This window comes from Mirounga angustirostris, unplaced genomic scaffold, assembly GCF_029215605.1.
Source record: "Mirounga angustirostris isolate CCGP_5_RB_7025 unplaced genomic scaffold, mMirAng1.0.hap1 SCAF_6, whole genome shotgun sequence".
Lineage (NCBI taxonomy): Eukaryota > Metazoa > Chordata > Mammalia > Carnivora > Phocidae > Mirounga > Mirounga angustirostris.
In genome coordinates, this window is record NW_026991714.1 from 102,129,227 (window position 1) to 102,155,759 (window position 26,533).

The 26,533-nt window shown below is 40.8% G+C and overlaps 1 protein-coding gene across 1 annotated transcript; it reads left to right on the plus strand.

Moving 5' to 3' along the window:
- OIT3 (oncoprotein induced transcript 3) lies at positions 1-26,526 on the plus strand. The gene is made up of 9 exons (XM_045876225.3): positions 1-1,380; positions 5,571-5,945; positions 6,732-6,839; positions 10,985-11,107; positions 14,643-14,765; positions 16,672-16,832; positions 18,495-18,910; positions 23,743-23,842; positions 25,448-26,526. The coding sequence occupies exons 1-9, from the start codon at positions 1,320-1,322 to the stop codon at positions 25,619-25,621; spliced, it is 1,641 nt and encodes a 546-aa protein (XP_045732181.1). The 5' UTR covers positions 1-1,319; the 3' UTR covers positions 25,622-26,526.
- The last annotated feature ends 7 nt before the right edge of the window (positions 26,527-26,533 follow it).

Below are 26,533 nucleotides of genomic sequence, written 5' to 3' on the forward strand. Positions count from 1 at the left end.
GGAAGACAAGTTTACGAACTACTTCCTAAAACAATAAATATCCCTTCCCCAGCCACTAGGAATTTGATTCGAACAAGAAACATAGATGAGAGAAAGGATAAGAATGATAGAAGCCCAAAGCATCAGGTCAAGGTAAGATTAGGAGGGAGAAATTTTGGTTTCATTCAGATCCTTCTTTAATAAAGTATTAAAAAAAAAAAACAAAAAAACACCTTTTGGGGCGCCTGGCTGGCTCAGTTGGTAGAGCATGCGACTCTTGATCTCAGGGTCGTGAGTTCAAGCCCCATGGTGGGTGTGTCCTACTTTTAAAAAAAATGGTGGGGAAAAAAAAAACCTTTTTCCCCTACCCTTCTTTTTGTCCTTCCCCTTCTCATTATGTTCAGTAACAGTGCTTGCCAATTCTTAGGTGTCCACACACTATAGAATGTCAAGGAGCTGGCATTCCCTTGTCTGGGGACACATAATATACAGATCCTTTCATTTTGCCTCTTCTGTCTAAAAATGAAATTCTAGTAAACATCCGTTTTTAGTGTTGTTAATTTAATGAGTCATTCCTAATTCGAAGCCCCTGCCTCTGTCTTAGTGTGAGAATTAGTAAAATAAGTAACACTAAACCATTTTAAATTGGGGGAAGAAAGGCACTATGAAAACATGAGGTATTGCTGCTTGAGTTGGTAAAAATTCAACTAAACCTGGTTTCTTTAGGAAGTTTGGAGACCAAACACCGTAACAGAACACAGGACCTTGCTTCAAGACAATATCGTCCCCGTTCCACACCTTTCCTTAGTACTTTTTGGTGTGCTATTGTAAACTCCTTCACCATCTGACCAAGACATTTCCTAATGACCAGCTGCAACAATTTGGCTTTATCCCATTCTCATTCCGTAAGCAACGGTAGGGCTGCAACTTCATGAAATTAATTCCTAGAAGTCACAAAACAAGATTTTGACAGGAGGGGGTGTCCCTCATTTAGAGTTCCCTTCTGGATAAGATACTGGAGGCCTTGTTGCAGGGAATTCTTGAGAGAAAACAATAGGAGGATGAGGGACTGTGATGGGTTTTTCCCCCCCCCCTAAAGAAAAATATCAATAACCCTGTTGACAGTGTAAAGCAGTGTTTCTATCTGGGGTCAAGGCCAGAGCAATGGACACCTTATCCCACTCATCCTCTTCCTCTGATAAAGCCCCAGCCAGTACCGTAAAGTCTTTTTTCAGAAGAGCCTAGCGGGCTTTTTTTTAAAAGTGCTTGAAAAAGAAAGGGACAAAGGACAACTGAAATTAAGAGGATTTCCAGTCTGTTCTGGTGGCTGGTCCAGAAGGATGTTTCAGTTCCTGCTTCTCACCTGCCTCTTCTTCACAATCACACCTGCATCACCAATGGGTGAGTCTTGTGTCAAGTACTTGGCACAACGTGATTTTGTTGCAGGAATTTGCTATTATGTCCAGATTAAGAGCTAGGTTCCAGTATCTTAAATGCTGGTTCTAGAATAGTGTAAGAAAACCTGTGATAACCTACAACAGATATATTTTCAAAGAATTTGTATTTCATGTTCCAATTAGCCTCTTGCCTGGGCATCCCGAATTTCCATGGATCTGCCATAGCTAACAGCTTTCCACTAGATAAATATTTCTTGGAGTACATGTAAGAAGAATTCTAACTTCTTTATATAATAGGCATTTTTATAATTCCAACTTTAAGAGCAAAAATATAATCTTTAGAGTTGAGGATAGTTTTTTTCTTTAATGAATACAAGGCACTGAATGAAAGCTCTATCCCCATGAAAGGCACAGATCTGGATAAATCGAACTTCTCAGTCTGGACATCTGAAAAATACGACTTTTGCATGGACTGAGTGAATCTTAAACTCTTTCCCTTCTCAGTCTTGGCACAAAAGAGGCCAAGAAGGCAAAACAAAGTTTCAGTTCCAGTTACTAACACATTTCTCCTTTTTCCAATAGAATTTAAGTTCTAATGGAAAGAGAGGGTGAGAGGAGGTTGAGACGGACAGAGCCATCCTTCTTGGCACTTTTGCGTAGCTCTGTTTAGTTGACCCTGATCTATTTCTTCACGATAATTCAGGTCTTGCGCCAGCACCTTCAAGGGTACACATTAAAAATAGGCTGTGACCCTAAGGAGATGTGAAAATTAAGGTAATATGGTACCTGGATGGGATCCTGGAATAAAGACACAAGCAAAAACTAAGGAAATCTAAACTATGGATTTGAGTTAATAATAATGCATCATTCCTGGATCATTAATTGTGGAAAAGATACCACACCGATGTATAATGTTTCATAATAGGGGAAACTGGGCACTGAGTATATGGAAACTCTTTGTACTATTTTCTCAAGTATGCCCTGAATCTAAAACTGATCTAAAAAAAAAAAAAGTCTATTAGAAAGAGTCTTGAACTAAGTTTATTCACCCTGTATCTGCTGCAATAATTAGCCAGGACTTGTCGAAGCAAAAGTCGCCCCCACCACCTCAGAACTACCACTGCCCTTTCTTTCCATTCTTTATTGCTTACTCGCCTCGCCCTCTAGTACCTCCTGTTGCCATCATAAATCTCCCATCCCAGATCTTTTTTATATTATTTATTTTTTGCAGCCCTTCTAGAACGTATGACTCAATGCCAGAGATAAAGGGAAAGCTTTGGGGGCTGGGGAGCAAGGAGGGGGGTCTTCCCTGGGAGGAGAGGGGAAGTGAGAGAAAAGGAGGGGAAGGAAAGGAAAGGAGGGGAGGGAGCAGGAAGCAAAGGGGGAGAATAGGGAGAAGGGAGGGAGAAGGAAGAACACAGGAAGCTTCCGGACCCAGGACCCAGCCCGAGGGGCGGCCTCCCCTCCACCTGGTCGGCTGGGAGCAGCGGAAGGGCAGGGACGCGGACGTCTGCTCTCCGCACTTGGCCGCGAGGGGCTGGCCCTGCGGACACGCGGGCGTCTGCACGTCCCGGGTTCGGGGGAAGGCGGGAGGGGCCGCCAGGCAGGAATCCTGGTAAAGGCCGGGGAGCTTTCTGGCAGGCCTGGCCCGGACTCAACTTTGAAAGGAACCCACGGGGCTGTTCTTTTTGAAGGTCTCGCATTTAAGGAGTGTGTACTTCAGCAATTTGGGGTGCAGTATGCATAATACCCAATTCCAGGCTCCACTCGGAGAGACTGAACACAAGAAAACCGGTGGCCAGATTATGAAAGGATTGAAGGGGTGGAGAGAAATGGGTTACTTAATGTTAGAACATATTGCGTGGGGAACTTAAAAAATACATTTGTTTTACAGAAGGTAGTCGGTAAATGTCCCCTATTTGTGCCATATGTCCCCCCCTCAACGAGAGGAAGTGAACTTTTAATAAATGGCACAAGAAATGACAGTTAAATTTAAGGAAAAACTTTACAAATCATGAAATAGTTATTGAGGGAGGTTTAGGAATTTCTGCAAAAGCCATTAAAAGTTGAGTACCTAACCATTTCTTATAAAATTAGAGCCAAGGAGATCAACCAAAGATTTCTATGAATTTATAATCACCTGTGAAATTGCCCTGGAAACCTTGCTTCTTAAGAGAACCACAGCTGGGAGAGCAGATGAGGGAATTTTTCCCTTTTGAGAGAGGAGGAGTCTGTATGAGGACATTTCCTGCCCTCAAATGACATTGAATATGGTCTAGGGCACAGCTGGGATATCTCATGGACACTTTAAAAGACAGAGTGGTTCCTGCCATGTGCAACTCGGCACATGTGTTATTTCCAGAAAATGCAATAGCCTGCTTCTTTCCTGTCCCCAACTGTCAAGAGTCTCTTTGGGGCCATTAGCACTAGGCTACACCCTCCTCTGCGTGTGACGGAATTTAGAGAGTGAACTGGAGTTTGGAATGTAGACTGGGAAAATCCAAAATATTTTCTAGACAACTTAAACTTTATGATCACGACCCATCCACATTTAATTATTGTGCAGTATTTGCTAAAACTAAATTTTCTGCCTACAACATGTATCAGCCTTAATGTGAATTCCCTGCCTGCTAGGTCAGGTAAGTCGGCCTCATGTGCATTACAAAGGATAGTACTCTGGCTAGTGTTCCTTTCTAGAATTTCTTGGCTTTATAGACTCTTCCTAAGGACAATTTCCCTACATTAATTCAATATTTCCCTGAAATTGAGGGAAACAGTGAGAATATTGGGGTTACTGGTGTCTGTAGTCATTAAAATATTTTTGATGAGAGGAGCGCCTGGGTGGCTCAGCCAGTTAAGCGGCTGCCTTCGGCTCAGGTCGTGATCCCAGAGTCCTGGGATCGAGCCTTGCATCGGGCTTCCTGCTCAGCAGGAAACCTGCTTCTCCCTCTGCTTGCCACTTCCCCTGCTTGTGCTCTCTCTCTCTCTCTCTGTCAAATAAATAAATAAAATATTAAAAAAAATTTTTTTTTTGATGAGATATTTGTCCATGCAATTTATGCACTAAAAATGCATGCTTGAGAAATTTGGCTTTATTATAGATAGTGATGCCATGGCTGATTGCTTATACATAAAGTTCATATTTTCAATAAGCTGATGGCGTATATACCAACATTCACTTTGAGAATATCTTTGGTAATAATTTGCCAGTATGCTGTGTATTTCAAAACTGCAGACATGTGCCAGAGGCATTTTCCTTTTCAGTGGAATGAGCTGGACGCCTTATTAACCAGACACACTTTCCAGTAGTGTGAAATTTCATCCACAGTCTTGCTTACAAATGACCATCCAAATACTTTTTGAAAATTTCCAAAGATGATGAACTTACAACACGGTGATAGGTCTCTCCATTACTCCATAGCTGAACTAAAATGTGCTCCCCCAATAGTTTGTTCTTTTTTTATTTATTTGAAAGAGAAAGTGAGTGAGAGAGAGAGCATGAGCAGAGGGAGGGAGAGGGAGAAGCAGACTCCCCCCCCCGCCGAGCAGGGAGCTGGATGCAGGACTCGATCCCAGAACCCTGGGATCAAGACCTGAGCTGAAGGCAGACGCTCAACTGACTGAGCCACCCATGTGCCCCTCCAACAGTCTGTTCTTGCTCTTGTTAACAGAATACCTAGATTTGTAAGAACTGATGCGTACTCTTCAGTCTTTTTTTCTCCAAACCGTGGTTCTCAGCTTCTTCTCCAGTTGATAATATTTTGACTCCCTTCCAAGTCTGGTCACTTTTCTCTGGACACCAGGTTTATCCATACTTTCATATAATATAGCTTCCAGGTGAACACAATATTCAAAATATTTTCTGACCACTAGAGTTCAGTGAGACTATAATCCTAACCTCCTTTGGTCTCGAACAACTATCCTTCTATCAAATGATTACTCTGGATAAAAAGTTTAGTCCAACAGTAATGGTAAACCTTAAACAGATTTGAAATAATTTTGTAAAAGGCATTTATAAAACATGTTTAAGTTTAACTTGAAGAATCTTAAATAGCTACTGTGGGGGATTTTAGGTTATTTCTTTCTTAAAAAAAAAAAAAAGCCAAAGTGTAAGACTAAGAAGGTGGACTTAGGCTATTGCCATTGTAATTAGAAACATCACAAGGTGCCTCTGAGGTGTCTTTTCATTCCCAGCCCTAGATCCTTGTTCCGCTTACATCAGTTTGAATGAACCATGGAGGAACACTGACCATCAGTTCGATGAGTCTCAAGGTCCCCCTCTTTGTGACAACCATGTGGATGGGGAGTGGTACCGCTTCACAGGCATGGCAGGGGATGCCATGCCCACCTTCTGCATACCAGAAAACCACTGTGGAACCCATGCACCTGTCTGGCTCAATGGCAGCCACCCTCTAGAAGGTGATGGCATCGTGCAACGCCAGGCCTGTGCCAGCTTCAGCGGGAACTGCTGCCTCTGGAACACCACGGTGGAGGTCAAGGCTTGCCCGGGAGGCTACTATGTGTATCATCTGACCAAGCCCAGTGTCTGCTTCCATGTCTACTGTGGTCGTGAGTGCCTTCTCTGTGCTCTTTTTCCTCCCCCATAAGGCATCAGATGGTATCAGGAAAATGTCATAGGAAATCCAATTATGGTAGTATTTCAGAATCTGAATAATGACTTAGGGCCACAGATAACGTCAGATTCTGATTTCTGTGATCTGTCCTTGTGTTTCCGGAAATGTCCTAAAGAAACAGAAAGGGAGAGGAGCTATAACTCTGATCAGTTCTATTTTATTTTGTCTTTGTTCCATTCAAACAAAACTTTAGAAAATGAAATGTTGATTTGGGTTTAAATAGTGGATTTCCAACCTTTTTGAGTATGGAGGACCCCTTTTTAAGATCTATATCAGACATCCATAGGGTAGTATTGTGCTTAGTATCCGTTGATTTTTTTAAATGATATGTAATGGGAAAAAGCTACTTGAGATCAGGAATATTTGAAAATGAATTTTTGTATTATTAATCCCATCAAATCTGTACACATTTAAAAAAACAGAGTACATAGAAGAGTAGGGCATAACACTTCTTTAATCTACAGCTCATATTTGGTGAGGTTTTAGATTTGCAGAGACTCTATCGCCCATGGATCTGAAGTTGGGAACCATTGATCTGAATGACAGATGTCCCTGGGCAGTATCTCTTTCCACTGGGGTCACGTAAACCCTGAACGATGAGAACTCTCTCAGTGTTGTCCACGAACTCCTACCTCATGACTGAACTCATGAGGCTTTCTCATGAATGAGAGTGTCCTTTGGTCCTCACCCCTCATGCAAGGTCGACTTCATTCTTCCACAGATTTTTATGACATCTGCGACGAGGACTGCCATGGCGGCTGTGTAGACACCAGTGAGTGCATGTGCTCTCCAGGGACGGTGCTGGGCCCCGACAGGCAGACATGCTTCGGTAAGAGACTAAGCTTGAAGTGGGAACGGGCCATTCGGATCAAAAGGATACATCAAACGCTTCCTGACGCAGAGCTCTGTCAGTTTTCTAGTTTGTGTCTCTAAACACTTAGAATGGTGTTTGCCTTTTTTAGTTCAGGACTAAAGCCTCAAACTGAATTTATATCGTGTGTGGGGACAGTCTGGAATTGCATAGTCCAGTACAACAGCCCCTAGCCATGTGTGAATGTGGAGCTCTTGAAATATGGCTGGTATGACTGAAAAACTAAATTTTAAATTTTACCTAATTTTAATTTAAAACCTGATACTTGGCTCAGTCATTGGAAAACTGAAAATGTTTGGGACAACTTGAGTAACCAACTGTAAATTTTATGACTCTAAATACCGATGAAGTATTTCCAATGAAAATTTAGAATCCAAATTGAGATGTGCTGTAAGTATAAAATACACGCTCGATTCATTCAAAAAAAGAAGGAAAAATACCTCAATAATTTTAATATTGATTTTATATTGAGATGAAATATTTTAGACATACTGAATTAAATAAAATATATTATTAGAATTTTTTTAATGTGACTACTAGAAAATTTTAAATTACTTATGTGGCTTGCTTTGTATTTCTCTTGGATGACTTTGGTCTAGAGTTATCTAAGGACATACTCCTACCACTTCACTTACATAATTTTGGTTTCTCTGAGTAGCAAGAAAGGGAAGTCAGATTATTTTCTAGGAAATCTAGAATTGTCTACTTGTACACATGTGTTGTTGTCTGTAACTGGAAGAAAATAGAGTTGAAAAACCCAAGATTGAAGATCATATCTTTCTCCATTATGAAGCTTTTGTATTCAGACTCAAATAGATTTAAAACTCATCTGGAGAGAAAGGGAGGACGGGCCCATACCCGCCTCCTCAAGAAGAACAGTAACTGGTCAGAATGGAATGGGGATTAGGTTGAAAGGTAGATAAAAAGATTCTTATTTTAGAAAAGCTTTTGTTCTTCAGCCTCCTTAATGAACCCCACTGACCATCCTATGGAGCATGTTTACGCCTTCCCATACCAGCTGTTAGGGCTCTTATATGATGGACTTCATGTGATTTAATGCTAAAAGGTTTGGGATACAGGAGAGGATGGTCCTGTAATCTTTCCCAACTGCCCTCCCTCCCTCACTCTGTCTCTCTCTCTGTCTCTCTCTCTCACACACACACCCACACACACCCACACACGCGGTGTGCTTGGAAAATATTTGACGTCATTTTAAGGCAGGCTTTGTTTCATTACACAGCTTTTGGGGGGTTTTTTGTTTGGTTGTTTTTTAAAAAAATATTTTATTTATTTGAGAAGAGAGAAAGCATGCACCCACAAGTGGGGGGAAGGGCAGAGGGAGAGAATCTCAAGCAGACTCCACACTGAGTGTGGAGCCCGACATCCCACCATCCATGAGATCATGACCTGAGCCAAAATCAAGAGTCAGACGCTTAACCAACTGAGCCACCCAGGTGCTCCTCAGCTTTTATTTTAATACAACTTTTGACTAGGTAAGATAGTTCGATGGGTCCCAAACTAAATAGTGTGAAGGGTATACAATGAAATGTCTAGCTGTCTGTCCTCCATTTGTTCCATTTCTCCTTTCTCCAACCCTATCTCATGTAATCTCTTATATTATTTTCTTATGTATGCTCCAAGGGTTTCTTCAGGCAAATATAAAAAATGCAAATATATATGTTTATTTACTGCCCTTTTTTTACACCAAAGGTTGCATATCATATACATCTCGTGCTTAACAATTTATCCTGGACATCATTGCCTAGCAGTGCATAGGGGAAAACCCCCAGTTCAGTTCCTACCTGACATCTGTCTGTCAGTTTCAGGGACGTCATGAATTCCCTGAAATTAAAGGCAAAATTTTGTGTTAATGTGTATATGTCAGTTTTCCTTTATTTCTTAAAAAAATGTAACATACTTTTAACTCTTCATTTTAAATTATGTAAATGTTTTCAATCAGGGAGGAGTAAAGGAAAATAATACAACAGGATTATTGGCCGGGATGATAAAATAATATAACTCATATACCCAGATTTAACTATTGTTAATTTTTTTCTTCCTTTTTCTTTTTAATAAAATTTTACAAATACAAATAAAGCCATCTCACTCCATCTCCTTTTTCATTTTCTTGTTTCACCCTCCAGGACTAATCACTGTTTTGAAGTTAGTGTGTGTTCTTCTGGTCCGTGTTTTTATGCTTTTATTATTTGTGTATGTACCCATAAGAATAGATAGCATTGTTTTTGTTCTTAAAATTAACATTAAAATGATACTCCATGTGTGAGATTTTCTCTAGAGCATACCCATAAAAGTGGAATGGCTGGGACACAGAGTAGCTAAGGCTGTAAATGACAATGAACTCACAAATAATAATGGCTTAAAGCAGTACAAGTGTATTACTCTCTCACATAAAAAAAAAAAAAAATCGGTCTCAAGGTAAACTGCCCAGGCTTGGGACAGTGTGTGGCCACATTCAGAACTGCTGCTGGCACGTCTGTCACCATCCACTTTCCAGGTGGTAGTGGGCTCCAATGAAGAGTCTGAACTTATCCACTATATTTTCCATTTCTTTTTTTTTTTTTAAGATTTTATTTATTTATGTGTCAGAGAGAGAGCGCACAAGCAGGGGGAGCAGCAGGCAGAGGGAGAGGGAGAAGCAGACTCCCCGCCGAGCAAGGAGCCCGACGCGGGACTCGATCCCAGGACCCTGGGATCATGACCAGAGCTGAAGGCAGACGCTTAACCGACTGAGCCACCCAGGCATCCCTGGGTGGAATGGAAATGGAAATATTTTCCATTTCTACAAGTGCTGTGTTTGTTTGGTTTCAATTCTGCCTTGTCTTTTTGCTCGCTTCTTTTATCTTGGTTAGTATCCTTTCTTTTATCTGTTTAGTAACTTTTAAAATCCTTGCATTATGAATTTTTCTGGATGATTCTGTTATCTCCAGTTCAAAGCCGCCCATTTGTTGTCTTGCCAAGTCATTCTCACAGTGGACCATTTCCTCCTGTGTAGTGTTTTGTGGCAAACCACCTTCTGTTGTAATTGTGTTTCTGTGGAACCACCCTGACCACCTGGTTTGGGGAAGTTTGACTACAGAGCGGTTTTTCAAATGCTTCTGTCAAGTATCACGGAAGCTTCATCGGCCCAGGCCACGTTTTATACCAATTTCTCAGCTTCGAGTTAAGTTCATACTTCAACCATGGCAAGGCCTGACTTGGGGTTTCCGTTGTTTATAAAGGATTTTCTCTCTCCTGGAGCCTCAGAGAGGGCTTGTTTACTGCGTCCATGGGCCTTGGGGCAAAGTTCTTCTACACCCCCTTTCATTGTAGGGATATCTTTTCTGGGGTCGTGGATTTAAGCAGGGTTTCGGTTGCAGGTCATCTCCTCTCCTGGGCCCAACGCCATGCCTTCTGTCACCCCATGGGTGTTTAAATCCCAATACCCCAATCCCAGCCCCAAGCCATGATACATTTTGTTTCCAAGCTTCTCTTTCTTTGTAGAAGGAAGGGCATCGGTATTTGTGCCCAGCTGTGCATTTTTTAATAGCAAGAGTCCATATCCTTCATCCTATTCTTTAAAAGGTTAACAATTATTCCTTAATTATAGTGTGGATATACTATCCAATATTTAAAATAGACTTCAAGGGCAGTTGTTGATGTTGTAACAGAAGACTGCCTCACACAAAATTTTTATCAGCTACTTACTTCTGTGATGTGAGTTCCTTTGATGTATTTAAAACACAGTTTGGTTTATAAGTCTGTATTAATTTAGCAAATCTTCAGGAACTCACTGGAGAAAGTGATATTCACCAATACACAAAAATAGGTGAATCCAGGAAACAAAAAACCCACTTCATTTCACCAGTTTTGCTCTTAGGAGGGAATGAATTGGCAAGCAACTAAGTGCCTTCTGCTCTAGCAGAGGGCAGATGGACAAATAACTTGGTTGAGATCAAGTTGATGGAAGTGATTATAAGGATTATAGCAAAGGAGTTGATGTATCAACAGGCTCTGAAAAGATACGAAGATTCTGCTAAGGGGCTTGGGATAGGATTGAGTTGCGCAGCAAGCAGTATGTAAGTGGTGTGGTTTCTCTCCTACAGATGAAAATGAATGTGAGCAAAACAATGGTGGCTGCAGTGAGATCTGTGTAAACCTGAAAAATTCATATCGCTGTGGGTGTGGGATTGGCCGCGTGCTAAGAAGTGACGGCAAGACGTGTGAAGGTGAGAATGGGCAAGAAAGGAGTCAAATCAAGAGCCCAAATTAAACCATTGGTTTATTCTTTGATTGATGTTCATGAAAGTGTCCAACATTAGAAGAGAGTCAAGTTTAGGCTGTGTAAAAAAATGACAAAAGGGATTCATTGTGATCGAGGACGGTCATGTTGCAGGCAAAATTCAGTGTTGATTTTATCTTCAAGATTTAACGGGAGGGAGTAGTTGCATTTTGCAAGAGGCAGAGAATCACTTTTTTTTTTTTTTTTTTTGAAGTAAACTCTATCCTCGCTGCTCAAACTCACAACCCTGAGATCAACAGTCACAGACTTTCTACATACTGAGCCAGCCAGGTGCCCTGAGAGCCACATTTTAATTTGGGAAATAAAAATAGGGTATTATGTGTTTCTCAAACTTTAATGTGCCCTTAAATCATCTGGGATCTTTTTAAAGTGCTGATTCAGTAGGTCTGGGCTTAGGCAAAGATAGTGCATTTCTAAATAACTTCTAGGTGACACCTTGGCTGCAGATCCAAGGAGCAAACCTGGAGTAGCAAGGTAATAGAGGAGAGGTGGTAGCATAAAAAATGGTTTATAGCAGTGGTTCTCGAACATTCCGGCTGAGAAGAATCACCTGGATGCCTTCACACCTGGCTCTTCCCAGGCCTCTCTCCTGGAAACTTGGTTCAGTGGAGTGAGAGGGGCCTTACAGTTTGTGTTTTTACCAAGTTCCATTAGGTGAGTCTTACCATCTTAGAAGTTTGGGAAACTGGTTACATGAAGCCATTTTATTCCCCCTCTAGGGCTTTACATTTATTGGAGATTGACATACTGTGGGGGAGACTAGTAACATCTTTTTTTTTTAAGATTTCATCTATTTATTTTAGAGAGAGAGAGAGAGAACATGAGCCGGGGAGAGGAGCAGAGGGGGAGGAAGAGGGAGGGGCAAAGAATCTCAAGCAGACTCTGCACTGAGCGTGGAGCCCCACATGAGGCTCGATCCCACGACCCTGTGATCACAACCTGAGCTGAAACCAAGAGTCAGGTGCTCAACCCACTGAGCCACCAAGGGCCCCACATTATCTATTTTTAATTGCAAGAAGGGTATGTACATTTTATATGATTAAGTAATAAAAAAGAATTTGTAATATACGTCAAATAGTTGAAATTGTATACTGTGACAATGATATGAAATTTAGATAATGTCCCTTCGGTAAGGCACATTTGCCCTTGCAAATTATCACAACTAAAATGTCATCATTTCTACTTAAATAAGTCTGAATCTCATTATGTTGGGAGTTGAGGGACCAAAAGAAAAAAAAAAAACACTCTTTGCAGATTATATAAAGAGATAAATAGCTTAATCATTATTTACAGAGGACATATGATTTGTCCTTGAAGCTAATTGAATTTGTGGTATAATACGGCTTATAAGAGTTCACTTTATTCTAGTTATATTCAACATAATAAAATACTACCCCAAAAGGAAAAATTGTGGCTAGTTCCCACAATTTATTCCATGCAACAAAGTTTGCATTATTCACTGAAGGGCCATTAGCCAGAATATTAGACTACTGTCCCTTATAACAAGACTAAATGTACTTTAAATTTTATTGAATAAGGGTAATGTCCTGAATTTTCCTTAAATCTTAATTATTTTATGTAATAATCTTTGCATGTTTGAATATTAATGAAATGTTTCATGAGGAACATTTGTAATTATTCATGAGCATTTTATTGGAAGTATTACTGTTAATCCTCATATAATTTTAAAACCTAATAATCACGATTGAAAAGTATTTTAACAGAAGATAAAATTTGTACACGAGTTATACTTCAGCATTAAGATTCATATTTAAAATCCTTACTTTTTTTTAAGTTTTATTTGTTTATTTTAGAGAGAGAGAGAGAGAGCACAGGGTTGGGGGAGCAAGGGTCAGAGGGAGAGAGTGTACAGAGCCCTACGTGGGGCTTGATCTTATGACCCTGAGATCACGACCCAAGCCTAATGTCTAGAGCCCACAAAGGTCATTAATTTTTCTCTACTAACTATGAAATCATGTGGTAGTTTCTTTAGTTTTCAATTGAATCCTTTTTTCTTGTCCATCTGGTGGTGTATGCTTTTTGAAAATGCATAAGGTTTTACTTTTTTTTTTTTTTTTTTTTGGCAGGGCTTGAACTCATGACCCTGCGATCCAGACCGGAGCTGAGATCAAGAGTTGGATGCTTAACTGAGTGAGTCACCCAGGCACCCCCCAAAAATGCAAAACTTTTTAAAAGGAAACAACTGACTCAAAAGAAGAATGTCACAGGGGCGCCTGGGTGGCTCAGTTGTTAAGCGTCTGCCTTCGGCTCAGGTCATGATCCCAGGGTCCTGGGATCGAGCCCCACATCCGGCTCCCCGCTCTGCAGGAAGCCTGCTTCTCCCTCTCCCACTCCCCCTGCTTGTGTTCCCTCTCTCGCTGTGTCTCTCTCTGTCAAATAAATAAATAAAATCTTTAAAAACAAAAAAAAAGAGGAATGTCACAAAGAGCTTAGTGGAGTGGACCAAATGTGTTGTCTAGGCCTCATTTTTATAGTGTGCTGTCAGCCCAAGACACGTATCCCAGTGCTATTATTAATAGAGATTTGAGGAGAGGGTCTGGCAATCCAATAACTAACTGATCCATCTAACTAGTCTAGTTGAATTTACATTCGGTCAGTCCCCTTTATATCAGTAATACTCTATATAAAATTTCAAAATGGGTACATTAAATGTTATACCAATTAAGAAAGGACTTTTGGTTATAATTTTTTTTATTATGTTAGCCACCATACAGTACATTAAAAATAAATAAATAAATAAACCCACAACCAGTATTGTCGAGATGATGAAATCTTCTGAAGGGACATGTTTATATTGTTTCTCATTTCTAGTGTCTTATGCTCTTACTTTGCCCAAGAAACTTCAGACTGATCTATTTCCTTTCCACATTTGTTTCTGGTATGAGATAAAACTCATTGTTGATAAAGTTTTCTATAAAAATATAAGTGCACTTACACATCTTGTCTCATTCACTATCTCAGTAAAACGACTTGTCTCACTTTATTCCCAGAAGCAAAAAATTTTGGTGAAGAATCAACTAGAACCAATACATTTAGACATGAAATTATATAATTTCTGGGCAATTAATAAATATTTGCTCACCAAAAAAAAAAAAAAAAAAAAGAAAGAAAGAAAGAAAAGAAATGACTTTTGGGTCTTCCTCCCCAAAATTATAGTATAACCCTGAGAAAAACAGACAAATCCGGAGTGAAGGACATTCTACAAAATGACCAGCTGAAGAGGTTAGAGCTGTGGATGTTGTAAGATTGCTCTTTGTAGCTATCACATTTAATAAACATTTTTTCGTGGGCTTCCCTACGTGACTTGGTGACTGAGTTAGGCCCCAGTGATGCTGTGATGAGTCAAGCGTATTCCCTGATGCCAAGCACCATCCCAAGAACCAGAATCCTTGGGGAAGAGGCCTGCAAGGTCATGTGCTGTTCTTCTGGTTTTATTGCAGACATTGAAGGATGTCACAGCAACAATGGTGGTTGCAGCCACCTTTGCCTTGTGTCCGAGAAGGGCTATCAGTGTGAATGTCCCCGGGGCTTGGTGCTGTCTGAGGACAACCACACGTGCCAAGGTAGTACATGGATGGGCTCAACCTCTGCTCCCCCCGCCCTCAAATCGCCCTGTCTTCCTCACTCAAGTGTGTCACGATTCTCGTTTAGAACACCAGCTTCTTCGGAAGTGTGTATCCCTGCATCTTTACTCTGGGATCCTTCAAAAGAGAAGCTCTCTAAGAAAATATTACCAAAAAGTTAATTTTCCTTTGCTTTTTAAGAAATTGTGGTTAAAAAAACATATAGCAGAAAATTGACCATCTAAGCCAGTTTTAAATGGATAGTTCAGTAGTGTTACATATATTCACGTTGTGGTGCAACAAATTTCCAGAATTTTTTTTTATCTTGCAAAACTGAAACTCTATATCCATGAAACGACAAGTCCCCATTCCTTCCTCCCCCCACCCCACCCTGTGCCCTGGCAACCACTATTCTGTTTTCTATTTCTATGAAGTCAACCACTTTAGACACTTCATGTAAGTGGGGTCATATGGCATTTATCTTTTTGTGATTGACTTATTTTACTTAGCATAATATCCACCAGGTTCATCCGTGTTTAACATCTGACAGGATTTCCTTCCTTCATAAGGCTGAATAATATTCCATTGTATTTATATACCACATTTTGTTTAGCCACTCATCCATTGATAGGCACTAGAGTTACTTCTATGGTTTAGATATTGTGGATAATGTTGCTATGAACATGGGCGTGCAGATATCTCTTTGAGATCCTACTTTCAATTCTTTTGGATATATACCCAGAATGGGATTGCTGGATCATACGGTTTCCTTTGCTTTTTACTTGAGATTTTTCCCCGTAATTTATATTATTAGTAGTATAACTAATAAGACATTGATGCAGCTCCTCTCTTTTCTAACAGATAATTGGGTGGTGAAACTATGCTGAAAGCCCTAAGGAACTGATTTTTCTCCCTACAGTTACAATATGAGCATCAACAATCCTCTGACAACTATTTTCTGGAAATCTAGTTATTTATGTCCCGAATGTTAACTCACTCATCTAGCAAATATTTAATGAACACCTACCTTTGATTTCTTGTGTCATTGTTATGATATATCCTCACATATTTTCTGACAGTACCCATAAATATTCCTTTTAGGGTATGTGTAGAGCCCAGAAAAGTGAACACAGGAACACTAAAGAAAAGCGATCCTTTTCATATTAAGTTAAAGTGGAATTTATAGTCAGCATTTATGGTTTACTGAACAATGCAAGGACAATTTGGAATTCTTCCCCAAGTACACTAATGTTGTTTTTATTACCTCTGTTTTATGAGAGAGACATAATTAATGGTAAAGTCAAAGCAGTACTGTTATGTAATTTAAGCCTATATCAAAGCAGTACTTTTTCTGTATTGCCAATAAATTGTGTTTGTGCTAAAAGTTAACCCGTTAGGTGTTTCAGTTCATGGAACTATGCTATCCATACTTTGAAATAAATGTTGAATCAAAACTTGAACACAATGTTTCCTCATTCAGAGATCAATGTGTTTGAGGAGCATTATTTGACCACAACCTGAGGAGTTAGGAGTCCTGGTTTTATTCACCAACTTGGTTTTTTTAAAAGATTTTATTTATTTATTTGACAGAGAGAGACACAGCGAGAGAGGGAACACAAGCAGAGGGAGTGGGAGAGGGAGAAGCAGGCTTCCCGCAGAGCAGGGAGCCCGATGCGGGGCTTGATCCCAGGACCCTGGGATTATGACCTGAGAAGAAGGCAGACGCTTAACGACTGAGCCAGCCAGGAGCCCCTTCACCAACTTGTTTTGAGTCTCTTAGATTTCCTTGAGGATGGAACAAAAAGCTCAAGTTGTGGGAGGGTAAAATTATTTCTCCTATAAGCCTTCCTTATCCTTCTCCCAATTCAGATTTCTCGGTTCTAACAGTACCCCCTTTCCGCCACAGTCCCCGTGTTGTGCAAGTCGAATACCATTGAAGTGAGCATCCCCAGGGACCTGGTTGGCGGTCTGGAGCTCTTCCTGACCAACACTTCCTGCCGAGGAGTGTCCAATGGCACCCACGTCAACATCCTCTTCTCCCTCAAGACGTGTGGCACAGTGGTTGATGTAGGTTCTTCCTGGAGGATACTCGGGGGATGACCAAAAGCCAGTTATTTGGGAGGGAGTTGACAGAGGTATGCAGTGTGCCTTGTCATAGATGAAATATTTCCACATAAAAGAATGCAGCTCAAAAACTCATATGCCATTCATTTAACACATGTATTATTGAGCATCTGCTGTGGTCCTGGCCCTGTGTGTGCAGGGGGGTAAGAAGACTTCTGCTCATTCTATTCTTCAGTAGTCCTATATCTCTGATATGAGCAGACATTTTCCTGAGTGCATCAGCACCAGTCCCGGGAGGCTGGTTGCATCTCCTCCAACCAATTTTTTTACTTGAAGAAAGCAACTGATACAGATGAAGGCTCATTTATGATATAACAGATGTGTTCAAGTGTTGAACTAGGTAGAGGGAAAAGGTTTGTGCTTTCATCCAAGAATGTGCACTGGAGTCTGAGGGATATATGAAATAAGATTCCTAACTTTGGGGAACATATACAGTAGGATTGAGATGACAACACACACACACAACATAAATAAGAAACAGTGATACAGATGACAGGTGCTGTCACAGTCCAGAAAGGGACAAACCCTGGAGCAGTCAAGACAAGTGAGCCTTGAACTGGGGTGGAAGCCTGTGTGTGGCTTATCCGGACAGAGAGGAAAAGAAAGGCCATTTCAGATGGGAAACAAGTGAGCCAGTGTCAGAGATGGGAGTATTTAAGGCTTATGCTGAGTGAATGGGCAGTGCAGACTGACTGGCAAGGAATGCATATGGAAAAAGGAAACTGGAAAATTAGGAGGGGGAAGACTGTACTTGCAAAGATCTGCCTTGTGTGCAAGGGTAGACGTTTGGGCTTTATCCCCTAGAGTGAGGTTGCAGGTGCTGTCGTGATGAGACCAGAAGCGTACAAGATGGATAGAAATAAAGGGGACCTGGATCCAGGAGATCAGGGCAGAGGTTCTTGCAACCATTTGATTAAACAAATATTTATTTATTGAGTGCAATGAAGAGAAAATCAGGGAGCTAATTAGATTTGGACTGAGACCTGGGGGTGATATCTCAGGAGAAAGCTGTTCCACTTCAGGCAAATTATGTTTGTTGTATCTGAGGATGATAGAGTGGAAATGCCCTGGGGTGGGTTGGAGTCGCTGGCACCCGGGGAAGCAGACAAGGCTGGAGATAAAGAACTGAAAGTCATCTGCATAAATGCGGTAGCTGAAGTTCTCTGCCTGTGGATGAGTTCAGCACAAGGTCAGGCCGCAGCCTGATCAGCAGGTCTAGGATTCCAAAAAAAAAAAAAATAATAATAATATACTGAAGCCATTCTTTCCTGAAATACCAGAGCTTTGAATTTGCTGATTCTGCATAGTTCAGGTTTAATGAGTAATACTCCAAAGGAATGTGTGGGTTGACCAAGAAGTAGTATATAAAATTCTTAACACTCAGAACATCTTGCTAAAAAGAGTAGAAGAGATTTTTTAAAAAGGCTTCAGGCTTCAGCAACCAAATCTCTAATTGTTTTAATGTAAATAGAAGTGTGGAGAATGTTACAGTCAAGAGTGGAGTGGGGTGGGGGCTGGGGTGGGAGGGTGGGATAGGGTGGGGTGGGGAACTCTGGAAAAATAGACATACAGTCTTTTTTCTCTCCTGGCCCTGGCCTGGCTCAGGTGGTAAATGACAAGATTGTGGCAAGCAACCTTGTGACAGGTCTACCCAAGCAGACCCCAGGGAGCAGCGGAGACATCATCATCCGAACCAGCAAAGTGCTGATCCCGGTGACCTGCGAGTATCCACGCCTGTACACCATTTCAGAAGGATACGTCCCCCACCTTAGAAACGCCCCACTGGAAATCATGAGCCGCAGTCATGGAATCTTCCCGTTCACTCTGGAGATCTTCAAGGACAATGAGTTTGAAGAGACTTACCGGGAAGCCTTGCCCACCCTCAAGCTTCGAGACTCCCTCTACTTTGGCATTGAACCTGTGGTGCACGTGAATGGCTTAGAAAGCCTGGTGGAGAGCTGCTTTGCCACCCCCACCTCCAAGATCGACGAGATCCTGAAGTACTACCTCATCCAGGATGGGTAATTATGTTGCTTATACAATTTATTATCCCCAGTTCACATCTGATTTCTAAGTGCACAGCGTACTCGATCATTTCCTAAAACAACAGGGTACTTTTATGAGCTCTTAATTGGTTCAGAAACCATTCGTTGACATTGGAGGTAAAAACTGGTGAGGGAGCAGGAAATCAAAAATGATTCCAAGAGGTCTAGCACGGATGACTGACTAGATGCCATGAATCCAGATGGAAGGCTATAAGTAGAAAAGCAGATTTGAGGTGAAATGTTGGATATGATAATTCCAAATAATACTATTAAATTGTAAATGCCTGCAGGATACATGGGAAGAGAAGTTCAGTGGGCAGTTGGAACTGTATATCAGACCCAGGAACAAGGTCAGGACTAGAGATAAAGGATCAAGAATCATCCCTGTTTCTATTTGAAACATAGGCTTGATTAATCTGTTCAGAGAGAGAGGTTCAGAGAGAGAGTAGAGCATGAGTGTCAAGGTTGGGGGGAGGCTGATAAGTGTAAGGGGATGAGGAAGCGGAAGCAGCAAATGTAGACTCCTCTTTTAGGAAGCTTAGTAGTGAAGGAGAGAGAAGAATTACTTGGCAGGTTTTAGGAGAAGAAAGATCAAGTGAAATTTGGTTTTTGTTTGCTTGTTTTATACAAAAGAGATTTCCTAATTTCCTAAGGATCCCTGGATTGAGAACTGTGTCTCACAGGCCCATTGGAGGCCTAGCAGTTGTCACACCCATTGCTTACATTCCCAGGAGAATTACACGCAAACCCCAAACCCATGGTAGAATCTTATCAGTTTCTTCCTTGTTCTCAATGACAGGTGGGACATAGCTCAGGTAGGGTCAGGACCTGCAGCTCAAAGAAAGGGAAATGGTCTAACAAGAGCACCACTTGGGCCATGCCCTTTGCTAACTGGCCTCATGGACTCTGAAATGTCTACTTAGTTTTTATCTGCTGGATCTCTCACCACAGGCATCCTCCGCCTGCTGCTGTCAATCTCTTACACAGTGATGTTCAACCCTGAAGCACATTGGGATCAATCAAGAGGCTTTTGTAGAAGTAGCAGTAGCCCCAAACTTGTTCTCTCTGTTCTACTCTGTCTTAATTCCAGCCCTTATCTTTCACCTGGACAGCAAAAACAGCCTCGCCACAGCCCCCTAAATCCCAACTCTCAAATCTCAGCTCCAAGAGTCCCTGGGTAACCAATCAAAAGGAAAACAAATATTAAAAATAAGAAAAAAAAATATATATGTATACTGTTAGATCCCTGCTGAAAACCTTTGATGACACTTGATTTCCTTTGGTTGGTACATTTCACGGTTTTCCAGCAGGAGTACTTGCAGCCTCCTTAGCTTGTTTTCAGAACATGGAAAATGTATCATTCTGAGCTGCTTTGCATGGCCAGTAATAGGTCTCATAGGGGTCTGTAGTTCTTTGGATTTCTTGCCATCTTAAAGTTATCTCCACAAAGTTTTAAAATGAAAAGTAGAAGTATCATTTTTTATTTATTTTTTTTCACTCACGTACCTAATGGTAAGGAGATTAAGGAATGGATTTACTTTTAGGGGAGAGTAGATTTGGGTTCCTTTTTTTTTTTTTTTTCTTAATAGCTTTATTGGAGTACCATTCTCATACAATGAGCATACACATTGAAAGTATACAGTTTGGTAAGTTCTGATGTATATATCATGAAGCCATCACTACAATCAAGATAGGGAACATTTCTTTCATTCCAAGAGTCTTTTCCTACCCCTGTATTTACTTTTTGCAAAAATAAATGTATAATCATAACTCACTTACTGGAAAAACATGTAATCTACAATCTCAGTAAAGCTTGTAAAGTTTATTTATATATTTGTTATTCAGATGCTCAGTTAAGGACTATATGCTCTTTATTTTAGATAGTTCTAAGAAGCTGTGCTTTTTAATTTTCCAGGCCTTAGCACATTCAAAATAGCTAAATATATATATATATATATATATATATATATATATATATATATATATATATATAAAATATGCTGCAGGAGAAATTAAAATGCTTAAAAGCCAGAGGCAAGAATTCAAAAACACAGCAGTAGAGGTCTATTTAGTAAACAGGCAAAGAGTCCCATCTCTGGCACAATAATGGAGAGTACTGGAATGGTATCTGTGCAACAGTTCGAGATAAAATCCAACTCTGAGCTTGGCTCACCCTGCCTCACCCTCTGACCTCTGCCCTCTCCAGTTTCTGCTCCCAGCAGAGGGAATACAGGCAATTCCCAGACCCCATTGTTTCTTACACCTTCCTTGCTGCACCTGCTGTTTCCCTGCCAGAAATCTTCTCCTTTTCTTCCTGCCTGACTCTCACTGTTCCTTCAAGATTCAGCCGGATTTCTTTCCTCCATGAAGCCTTCCTTGATTCTTTCCAACCTGAGCTAGAAATTTTCCTTCTTTCTCTTTCCCCCTCTATGCCTAACCTATAGTAAGGGTATTAAACAGTTGTCAAGTGAACTATTGAATGAACATTTATCATAATAATCATTTGAGGCAAGTCCAGAGCCCTAAAATAAACATAATGCAATGTGCTTACATTTATAAATTGTTTGATTCTTCATTGTCCTCAGCTTACATTTAAATCAGGCCGTTTTCCCCTGATACTTTTTTTTTTTAATTCAAATGGCTCTAGAAGCACTCTTTTTTTTTTTTTTTAAGATTTTATTGATTTATTTGACAGAGAGAGACACAGTGAGAGAGGGAACACAAGCAGGGGGAGTGGGAGAGGGAGAAGCAGGCTTCCTGCCGAGCAGGGAGCCCAATGCGGGGCTTGATCCCAGGACCCTGGGACCATGACCTGAGCCGAAGGCAGATCCTCAATGACTGAGCCACCCAGGCACCCCACCCCGCTGCCCTGATACTTAACACAGCTCATTCACCTCGCTCCAGTTTTAGTTGGAGTATGCTCAGAGAATGCAAAGTAACTTAATACAAGCCTCAGCAAAGTAGAATTAGAAAGTTAATCTCCAGAAAAATAAACATACTGAATTCCAAAGTGAAATATTGGACAACTTTTGGGTAATCGATTATTGGATTATCCTATACCATCCTTACTCTCTTTTAACACATGAACTTGGAGTTGATGAACCAGCATTGTCTAATCACAGCAAACACCAAGTCAAGAGCCGAAATTTGTCCTGGATCCCATTCTGTAATATATTACCCTGTAACAACTCTTTCTGCCTCATTTTCTCTTTTAAAGAAAAACCATGGTATTTTTAGATAAAAATAAATTGAAAATGGTGAGGCCCTTAGATGAAAAGTACCATTTTGATATCGTGTTACTATTTTTGTCCTAGGTACAGACTATAAAGTCCTTGACATCACAGACCATATTATTCATCTTTATATCCTCTGCAGCTCCCAGCAGACCATGTTGCACAGATTAGCTATGCAATGGGTATTTATTATAGAACATAATCAAAAGATGGTATAAATTAACTTTACCTCAGGAAAATGAAAATGAGTACATAAATAACAAGAAATAACAGAAACCGCATTATATATTTAGATCCTCTTCAGTTCAGGGGAATATGGTACCAGGGGTATTATAAATCACAATGCCTTCTTTTTAAACAATTTTATTGGATTTTTTTCAACTGCACTGAAACAGCCCTTAGCAATGAACTAGAAAGTTGTCTGTAAGCATGTGAAGCAAGGATCCAGTTTCATAGACTTTTCTTTCTGGTCCCCACTTTTTTTTTTTTTTCCTGGCCTGGTAGACAAGAACTATTAGGTATCCAGAAAAAGGAATTAAATTTCCTTTAAAAATCAGAGTGGGAAAAATGATACAAGTGTAATCCCTGGCCTCTCAAGAGAAAATGTTCTTCAAGTACTAAACCTTCCTTGGTCTCAAAATTGAGAATCAAGAAGACTTCTTTTCCCCAGCTAACCCTGAGGTGAGCCTAGGAGTTTCACTTTAAGCAGTAGACCTGAGATGAAAATCCCAAAACCCTCTCAAACCACATCTTAGCATTAAATTTGGGAAAAGAGGAAGTACAGCAATGTGGAGGGGACTGAGCTTTCCCAGTAGAACCAGTTATTCTCTCTGGAACTTAAATCTTTATGCAGCTCTGTGATGCACAAATTGGGGTTTTCTCACCTTTGAACCCCCTTTGGGGGTTAATGTATATTAGGTGTCCAATAAATGTTTATGAAATCCAGTTAAAGAAAAGCCTTCTCAAACCAATCATCAAGTAGGTGAATGCAGAACTCCTGTGACATATTACAAATGAAAATACAGCCTTCCTGGGCGCCTGGGTGGCTCAGTTGGTTAAGCGACTGCCTTCGGCTCAGGTCATGATCCTGGAGTCCCGGGATCGAGTCCCGCATCGGGCTCCCTGCTCGGCGGGGAGTCTGCTTCTCCCTCTGACCCTCCCCCCTCTCATATGCTCTCTCTCTCTCTCTCGCAAATAAATAAATAAAATCTTTAAAAAGAAAAGAAAAGAAAAGAAAATACAGCCTTCCAGAGATATCTTCATTTCAAAAAGTATCTTTGAAAGAAAGGTGGTTGCTGTTGCTAATGCTTCGATACACTGACATATCGAGAGGTCCTCGTGCCCAGTTGGTGGGTACAGAGAATGAGAAATGGGACAGACTGTATTCATGAGCAGGGCTGAAGATGCCTTTGCAGGGAAGGAATTTCATTTTTCCTTCATTCTCAAAAAGCTTGAGTGCAGCCCAGCCTCCTCCACCCAGTGAGCGTCTCTTCGGACCAAACACATTGGCCCAGATTGTTTTTCCACCTCTGTTGAAGCCATCAAGTCTCACGTGCCCTCCTGTCCTGCTTTCAGCTGTGTTTCAGATGACTCCGTGAAGCAGTACACGTCCCGGGACCACCTAGCAAAGCACTTCCAGGTCCCTGTCTTCAAGTTTGTGGGCAAAGACCACAAGGTGAGCTGAACACCTTTACCTTGGAGCCCACACTGCACCCCCTCCCTCACCCCCAGATCCGAGCCTCGTTTCTTGGCGTGCCAATTTGTTGGCATTCTCTGTGAGCCCACGGTTAGGATCTGCATTACATCTATGAAAAATACTGCAGAATTGGCTATCTAGAAGCTTCATACCTTCATGACTGTCACAATTACCTGCCTCCCTCCCAATAAAATCACTGTGTTTGTTCAAAGAAAATACTATATGATCATAATTTTAAGTTCTATTTCATTTAAGTCATTTTTCTAAGCCCAACGTGGGGCTCTAACCCACAACCCTGAGATCAAGACCTGAGCTGAGATCTAGAGTCAGATGCCTAACAGACTGAGCCACCCAGGCGCGCCTGTATGATCATAATTTTAAGCTGTTGTGGGCGGGTATGGTTGAAAAAAGCTGTGTGTTAGTCATATGGCAAAGGATATGGGCAGAAAATTCACAGAAAAGACAAACGGTGAATTGTTCAGTGAAAACAGTACTTAAAGTGCCAATTAAAACAATTATAAGACACTATTTTATACATATTAATTTTATAAAAACTATAAATCTCAATGCTTGCAAAGTTATATGGAGAAGTATACAGCGGCAGTATAAATGGGTATAGTTTCTGGGAATTTGTCTGGTAATATGTAGTAATAACCATAAAATCATCAGATTCTTTTATCTAAAAATTCTAATTCTGACAGTTTGTCAAAAACAAATAAGCAAAAAAAGAAAAACTAGATTTGTTGGATATTATAGAGCATTGTTACACAGAGAAGGAGAAAAAGCCCCCAACAGGGCTACCATACATATATCAATTAGTGCAATATTAAGCAGTTATTAAAATGAGAAATATAGAAAAGAGAGATAGGAAAAATCATTTGTCATAACGATTTACATGCATATTGAACATGCTACATTTTTGAAAAATATACATACACAGAGGTTATAAGAGGCAATAGAGAGTATGTTAAGGTGGAATTTTTTTTTTTTCAGTAGAGTTGTTGAAACATGCAAACCAAAGGAAGTCTAAGAGACCAACAATCTTTTCCATACTGTGTTTAAATGAATTCATGTCCTTTCCAGTTACGTTCTAGAACAACTGCTAACCGCGATGGCTAATCCCCAAGCAGGCAGCATGCTTTGGGAGGTAGCTTATAGGAAGAAGCTTGGAGAAAGAACTTGTTATTTTCCACAGAAGCGTGTGGGCACCGATGTTTTTCCCAGACTTTGATGTGAAGAGTGAGGATGTTAACGTTTTTAGGCATTCCCTTCTCGAAGGTCTCTCCTGTCCCTGTACAAAGGCAGAAGTTATACGTGGGGGGCGGGTTAGATCACCCACGTGACTCATTCAGTGTGTTTGCCCACCTGACCAATGCTGTGACTCTGGGCAAGTTGTCTAACCTAAGTCTCAGTTTCCTCATTTGTAAAATGGGGATGACAATATCCACCTCAAAGGGTTGTTGTTTAGATGAAACGAGATACTATATATGAAAACATCTGATACAGTGTCTGGCTTCCAGAAAGGGCCCCGCAAGTGGTAGCTGTTATCACTATTTTTGTTAATTATCATTACGGTCTTTCCAGGAAGTGTTTCTGCACTGCCAGGTCCTTGTCTGTGGACGGCTGGACGAGCATTCCCGCTGTGCCCAGGGCTGCCACCGGCGAATGCGCCGTGAGGCAGTGGAAGGAGAGGACACAGCTGGTCCACAGAGCCAGATGCTGACAGGCGGCCCGATTAACATCGACTGGGAGGACTAGGACCACCCAACACCCGACTCCTGGCTCTGGGTTGCCCACCTCTTTGGAATTACTCCCCTCTGAGAACATCAGTGAACACCTTCGAACATGGCACTTCTTTAAACCTCATACTGTGGGTTTCGACAGACTCCCAGAACTGACTCATTCTGACTCGGGCCCCTGGGTTGGGAAAGAGCACTTCACTGCTGACTGACCTGACCCACGTGGGGCTTCATCCTCCTGACGTTGAAAGCTACACTGTCCCTTCAGAAAGCAGCTCACTCCATTTCCCACGTTTCTTTCCTTACAATAAAACCCCTAGTGTAGGATGCAATAGGACAACTACAGTCAAAAGTTGGGCATGATACTTCACACTACAAACTTGAAATAAATAGTTGCTTGAAATTTTGACTTAAATACCCAATGACTCCTTAAATATGTAAATAGTAATTGTACCCTGAAATTTCAATTCAAACACAGAATACTCATGGGGGATTTGGAAGTTTATCAATATAAGTGTGTACTAAAAATTACTATTGGGTTTTCCTCTTGCATGATGTTTTCTTCTTTGATGTTTTTATATTATCTTAAGTGAAATATTTTCAATTAATAAATATTAATAAATTTATTGACATGCAGGGCACCTGGGTGGTGCAGTGGGTTAAGCGTCCGACTCTTGGTTTTAGCTCAGGTTGTGATCTCAGAGTCATGAGATCGAGCCCCATGTCAGTCTCCATTTAACGTGGAGTCTGCTTGAGATTCTCTCTCTGTCTGCCCCTCCTACTCCCCTAAAATAAATAAATAAATAAATCTTTTAAGAATGTATTAACATGCATTTAAGAGGTTCAATGACTGAACTGTAGACAAAATTAAAATTTGGTACCATATGCCCTGTTATTTGGCATTCTATGCCCTCAGACTGATAAGGCAATA